At 35.7% G+C, this 7,053-nt stretch overlaps 1 protein-coding gene across 1 annotated transcript; it reads right to left on the reverse strand.

Annotated features, from left to right (window-relative positions):
• Window positions 1-2,337: 2,337 nt before the first annotated feature.
• On the reverse strand, window positions 2,338-6,563 carry LOC137923957 (pupal cuticle protein-like). The gene is made up of 3 exons (XM_068767219.1): window positions 6,437-6,563; window positions 3,245-3,491; window positions 2,338-2,881 (listed from the first exon to the last, which is right to left on the reverse strand). Exons 1-3 carry the CDS (start codon window positions 6,446-6,448, stop codon window positions 2,493-2,495), a joined length of 648 nt encoding a protein of 215 aa, XP_068623320.1. The 5' UTR covers window positions 6,449-6,563; the 3' UTR covers window positions 2,338-2,492.
• Between the last annotated feature and the right edge of the window lie 490 nt (window positions 6,564-7,053).

A 7,053-nucleotide genomic window follows, 5' to 3' on the forward strand; every position in this document is an offset into this window, starting at 1 on the left:
TCGATAATTTATGTGCCGTCCAATAGTTCCCATTTCCGTAATATTATTCCCGCACATGTATAAATAGACATGAAAGCTTGATAAATGCAATCATTCCGTAATCGCGTTCCGTATGGAACAGTCAAGAGATTTACTTTAGACGAGTGAATATTTTTTATTATACTTGAGATACAGAACCACTCTCTCTACTCCTATGGTTCTCTACTTCTACACATGATTTAGTTTCAATATCATAGATACTGCACCACTGACGTACAACACTTCATAAGCCACTCACGTATATATTATGGTCAAACAGCCATACTGAACATATAAGATACCATAAATACAAAACGACCGATATTCGCCACATAAGCAAAATAAAAGCAGCGTCGTTGCCAACGCTCTCTTCATATCGAGTCGATTCACTGCTTTCACACCGCATTACTTTAAAATTTCAAAATGAACCGAATCTTGGTGTCCGTTTCACAAAAAATCTTCTGCGAATATCTACACCACACATGCAGCCGTACTATCAGTTGACGTCCATTAATGAGCCTTCAAAGCTGCTTACGGCACAAGACACACGGGTACATAAACTGCGAATATAACACGAGACGATTTTTTTGGCAAGCTCAAACTTTGGTATCAGCAGGGTACAATATCAAGCGTCTCAAACTCGCTTACTTAAGCTTAACTAAGTATAGCGACGACGTCCCATCAAGTTCAACAAAGTTAACCGACGAGTCAACGGCAAGTAGCCAGCCAAACAAACCGCACTTCTTGTCCCTGTAGACGTATCAATCTACTTGTACGCTTCGTATAAATAACTTACTTCCTGTACTGTAGCTGCCATTTGAACTTTCATATTTTATCGACCACTTGCTGAGCCGCGTATCGCGACCGGCGTGAAAATAAACAGTGGCTGCCACTTAAGCTGCATATTGGCCGCTTGCTAACCTACGGGTCTGCACCGGCGTTAAATTGATCTTGTTGTCAAACGACGGACTTGAGCAACGACTGAAGTGCAATAGGATGTTAAATTATGCGCCACGTGACTGTGGGATCTTTTCATTATACTATCCCCGCAGGCGTATAAATACTCACGTAACTTTGATAAGCACAAGCATGCCGTAGTAGTGTTCCGTATGGAACAGTCATGTAATTTATATCACATCACAATCTTTTACTTCAATTTGGATAGATAACTTCTCTTTACTCTTATGGTTCTCTACTCTTAAGTGATCATTATGGAGGCTTATTTTAGCAAGTGGATTCAGCATCTCTTTCTTTGGGATCCTACGCATGATATATATGTTGCAACACATCCGCTTAAATATTTTACGTATGATCCGAACCTCAACCATACCTCAAAACAATAAATTTTCTGCACTCTTTGTTTTTCATTTTTATCGCTATCAATATGGTGATAATGTTGAATAATATAAGGTGAATGCCCCTTAATTAAAAATTTGATTCGTTTGACAAAATTGTATAATCATAAGCCTATTGCAATATCGACGACAATGTTCTGTTAGAGAAGTATGGCGCATAAAAACATTAGCAATATTCCCTACCGTTCACCATTAATTGATTGCATGTAGTAACGCGATTAGTCGTCGTCGCTGTTTCAACCTATAGACGTCCACTGGGTCGATATAAAATAGTCTTCACGCATGGCAGGCAAGTTGGCGACAGCAGTGTGGTATTATAGTACGCAGAGGAAGCTGCTGCTCATCCTCTAGAAGTAATTTGTGAGTAGTGGCAATCCTTTTTAATTAATAAACAAAGTGTAAATTATACAAGATTGTCGAACCCGCGACCTACGACTACCTCTGCTCTTAATGTTTGAGTACTAAGGTTTAATGAGATTGGAAGTATTTATTTTTAAAAGATAAATTATAATTGTTGCCAATACCTAATAGAAATTGTGGACCTAATGTTGCTTTCCCCAGTAAGAATAACGGAATAATCTTTATGGATTTTTAATGTCTTTAATTTAAAAAAAAATGAATATGGCAGCTTTTCATACGCAATATTGTTAAAATGCCTACTAAATCATCACTATTTTTTATACATTGTCAGATAAGGACCTTTTATTACTATGCTCTCCAGATTTTTCTGTTTCCGGCCGAAAGACGCAAACCAAAGAATTAATTGAGATATAAAATATAAGGAATAACAATCAAAGTTATTTTTAGTAATCGTTGTTTATTATTAATAAGTCAATACAAATAGTGATGGCTGTGGAATATGTTTTATTTTTTTTCTATTGGACTGCGATATGTCTTTAACTTTTAACGTTACGTATTCTTTCAGGGCAGCTGGTTAATAAAATAATGTTTTATGTTATAAGATTTTTATTGTTATATTTTTTCTTAAGAGTAGCAGTTGCTATACACAGATCACGTTCAACTTATATACAGTACAACATTTTTTTTTAAGATTTTTCTTATTGTTTTGTATAAAAATATATCAGGCAGTTTAGAAGCCGGGTCGGAGGTAACGTGGGTTTAGTGCCAGCCGTGTCCGTGGTTCCAAGGACCTTCCTCTGGCGCTGCGGCAGCTGCGTGGGCTGCGGCAGCGTATTGGGAGAGGTGTGCAGCGCGCGCGTGTTGTACTTCAGGGGTATCGACGACGTACTGGCCGTCGTGTGTGAGTTGGATGTTGGCTTGTGGGCCGGTCCATTTGCCGTAGCCGGCGGCGTAGCCTGCTCCATGGGCCAGGGGTGCTCCATAAGCTAATGGCGATACTGCTCCTGCATGCGCGAGGGCACCGGAGGCGGCGTTGGCGTGGGCAGCAGCATGGGCAGCGATGTGAGCCGCTTTCAGGTGAGCAACCTCGGGAGTGTCAACTACGCGACCGTCGTGAGCTAGAGGAGCGGGGCCGTATTTGAAGAGACCTGCAATTATCATTATGTTTCATATTTAGTATTTATAAATCGTATCAGTTACTTCAGTTTTGAAACAATCTGATATTGAACTATTTATTTATGCAATTTTTCAATGCCCTTACGTGACGAGGCCCTTAATATTCAGGTGATACACAAATATATAGTAGTTTTCGGTATGTAACAAATGTCTGTTAGCTTCGCTAGCTACGACTCAAAGTAATGTGTAGTCATGTTTTTTTGGACCGGGCACTTACTGCTGCCTCAATGACATTTGTAGATTCCGAAAATTAGAGACGGTAGCGCCTAAGCCTTTTAAGGTAAGGCCTACCGGACAAGCTTTTTTCCTTTATTTTGCTATTGCCGCATACGTACCGGCACCGGGGGCACCACCATAGTGAGCAGCTGCGGCGTATGCGGGAGCGCCGAGGTAGCCAGCAGCTGGGGCCCAAGCTCCGTGGGAAGTAGATGCTTGAGCGTGGGCCGCGTAGTGGGCAGCCTTAGCGTGGGCAACTTCGGGCGTGTCCAGCACGTATTTGCCGTCCGGGCTTAATTGAACGGGGGCTGGTACACCAGCGTAGTAAGATGCCTGCGCGACGCAGAGAGCGGCGGCGAAGATAATCTAAAAATATATAATATTAAAACATAAAAACCATTGAACATACTTGTACATTATTTTATCGTCATAGAACTTTAAAGCCAAACCACCACAAGTGTCAAGTGAGTTTTTGTGTTTTTATAATGGTAATAAATTTGAAAAATGGTAATTAAGACAGCACCATAACGCAGTGCGTACGATGTTAAATAAAATTGAGGCTTGTGTTTTTTTGGTTCTTCTTTTTACTTTTTTAGCAGACCGTGTAAATAAGATAGATTAAATACCACTATGCGAAAACATCAGACATTTTATTTAATTTATTACAGTGTCAGATTTTGCCATCTTATTTATAACAAGATTAATATATTTTATAAAGTTTTTTATCACCTTATAAAGCATGTGCCGTAAAGAATAATGATAAAATAAAAAATGATTCCAAAGAAGAAATGCAATTTTTGACGCTTCAGTGGATTTAACAAGCCGATTTAAAATAAGAAGTATCAGCAGAACACTTTTGTAACTGTTTGGCAATTTTAAAAGATGTTTAAACACACTAACGATACGATTCAAATGTTTGAATAAGCAGTATAAAATGTGTAAATGCTCTATATTTTTTGCGCTTTTACAAAAGTACAGGCAATTCGTAATTAATATGGTACTTTGGTGCAAACACTAAAATAACAAGAGTATGCATGTAACGTTCAATTTTTTTGAGTTAGATTTGAATTGACCTGATTTAAAAATTGTAGCAGCGTTTTCTCTACCACTTGAAATTCTACATAGTATACATATTTACTTAGTAATTCTATGAACCACGTCTATATTAATTTTAAATTCCTAATCTTTTGTAATTTGATAAGTTTAACTAAATATTAAAATAAGTTAATAACCATCTAGATAAACAAATAAGTATACTATTTATTTTTAGAGATTATATAAAAATGTTACATATACCGGACGTTATGCGACTTATTGTATATTATATTTCTGATAAAAACATATTTGCATCTTATATCAATATATGTATTGAAAATGGGTGTAAAATAAAAATAAGAAGGTTGGTATAAATAATGAATCGTTGAGAACTTTAAATATTATGAAATTATATCTTACGAATATTTGGTCCTTTTTTATGTTTATCACAATAATCTGTTAGTTATTGTTGCAGTGCTTATTAGAATCTATCTATTTTTTTATTGTTAGGCGCTAAAAATTTAAGCGTAATTACATCTTCGCATCCTATAGTGGTGTAGCGAATGCGAGCAATCTGCTAAAATAGCCAAGTTGCCTGACAGGTGAGCGTTCGCGCAAATAGCCCGTCATTTTATGAACAATTGATAGTTGTGCAAGGATCAATATACAAAGCCTTGCAATGTTCTATAATTTAATGTAGATTAGAAAAGGAACATTAGGTTTGAAATAAATCATCACCTAAAGTTACAGAATAATAAGATGTGTTTTTTGTCTTTGCTATCTAGGTAATCAGATCTAATATGAAGCCAGAATACTTCATAATCTTTTTTAACGAAAATAGATCGTAATATAAAGTGATGTTAATACTTGTTAGTAGCGAGCGAATTGAAACTTTATCTAGGTCTGTAGACAAAGAATACGTACTGTAATTTTAGGGCGTGGAGCTTATATCAATACGCCTGTAGAGGCTGTTGCTAAAGAGTTGTTTAGTAATAGTTTTGAATTATCATTCAGCGAACTGGTGCACAACCAGGTGGCTGTTGCAAACCGGGTTGCTTAAGAGGAAGTGGTGGGTGGTAGGAAGTTAAATTTTGCGAAGGTCATAAGAAAAATTGTACGGTCGGTGAATAGAGAAATTTAGGTTATTCGGACAAATGGTTACAACGGAAGTTTGTTGCGAACACGGGATCGCGTTGCCTATCAGCTTATTACATATGAACTTATTATTAAATACAAACATATAATTTCAGAGATCATAATGTAAATAAAAAAAAGTACACGTAAAATATTAAACACAATGTGTCGGTGTCAAGCGTGTTGATAAAATGTCTTCTTTTATTTAAATCAATTAGTAAATAAACTTTTTTTCTGATTTTAATATTTTTTTATCAACGTCTAATTAATAAAAAAATAAATATTTACTAAATATTAATAATACTAGTAAATCTACCCATTGATTCCAAAACCATAACTTAAATGTTATTTTGAATAATAGAGAATTGAAGTTTTTGTAATTTTAAGATTATGTTCACTTGTCTAATAAAGATTTATTCTGATTATGGAACATTGAAAGGGGTTATTATATTTTGCCATCGTTCTGTCGACCTCAACAATGCTGTCATCAAAATATTAATTAGCATAGGTATAAATAGTTTTGAGAATCCGTAGGCGATTGTTTCTAGTTGCCTGAATTAATCACAGGCACCTTGGTACATTGTTCTTACTCACAAAATAGGCATTGGTATAATAATAATCATCTGTATATGTTGCGGTTTCGAGAGTCGGGTGATTTATAGGACAGAGCTAAATTACTAGTGGAATTAGAGCTAAAGCGGCTCGTTTACGGTTTAATAAATTTTAATTTGAATTCTTTAGGCAGTGCCAATTTGACAGATTTTATTGATTGTTAAATGTACGGTAAAGCTGCTATAATAACATTATGCAAATATCGTTCGAGGCTCTGTAATTATAGTGATATGCCTTCGTGAAATTAGTGGGTGTGAAATTTTGTGCTATTTTCACTTGCAAATAACATGTTTTTTTTTTTTAACAAACGTTTAGTTTTATTTTTATAAAATACGCTGTTATTTTCGCAAAAAGGAATCTTTGCAGTATTTTAGTAAACTTGTTAGTAACTAGTGGAAATTATTCACGGAAAAAAGGAAATCTTTATATCTATGAAAGTTTTAAAATATTATTTAATGGAATGATGAAAATGGGCTAAATAAAAATATCTTGTGGTTTAAGCTTATAAAGTAACTCTGAAATGAACTCACCATAGACTGCATGATTGTTATTTTTACTTCTAAGTTATGGAGATCTCAAACGAACTAACGTAGGCGCTGCTGGTAAGCCAGTACTCGCCTAGAGAATTCCGCCTAAGCGACGTGTGTTTGCAACCACTTCCCAAGTCGGAATGTCGATTGCTCACAATGTGCCCCTTTATATATGTAACACCCCGCTTCGACTGGTCGTAATTGGTAACAATTAACTGCGCGGCAAGTGCAATGCTACAATTTTAATTGTGAGATGCGCACGCGTTTCTTGCCGCGGGTAGTTTTAAGGGTTAAATTCGGAAACACAATGAACCAATTAGGAAGTATCCTATTTGGATATAATTAAAGCCTTTTAAAGTTCGAAAACATACCTTCGAAAATTGCTATAGGTTTTGTTAAGCAATTTTCAATCTTAAGATTTTTCCGATAGGCGTTTTGAAGCCGAGATAGGGTGTGTAGTAAACTACATGATATTTGAATTGCTTTGACCTTGTTTTATGTACATCATACAAACAGTTAATTTGATAAATACAGAAAAAAAAATATATGATGGAATATATCTTTTGTGGTAAGTTTTTTTAAATGAAGCAACTGAAGTGAACGTTGGTTTTTTAAGT

This window comes from Battus philenor, unplaced genomic scaffold, assembly GCF_028537555.1.
Source record: "Battus philenor isolate CCGP_79_NKW_IND1 unplaced genomic scaffold, ilBatPhil1.0.hap1 SCAF_23, whole genome shotgun sequence".
NCBI classification, from domain to species: domain Eukaryota; kingdom Metazoa; phylum Arthropoda; class Insecta; order Lepidoptera; family Papilionidae; genus Battus; species Battus philenor.

Excerpts from the sequence above, each read along its gene's own strand:
- LOC137923957 (XM_068767219.1), bottom strand. Across the intron at positions 2,882-3,244 it reads TGGTGGTGCCCCCGGTGCCG|GTCTCTTCAAATACGGCCCC; the intron begins GTACGTATGCGG and ends TGATAATTGCAG.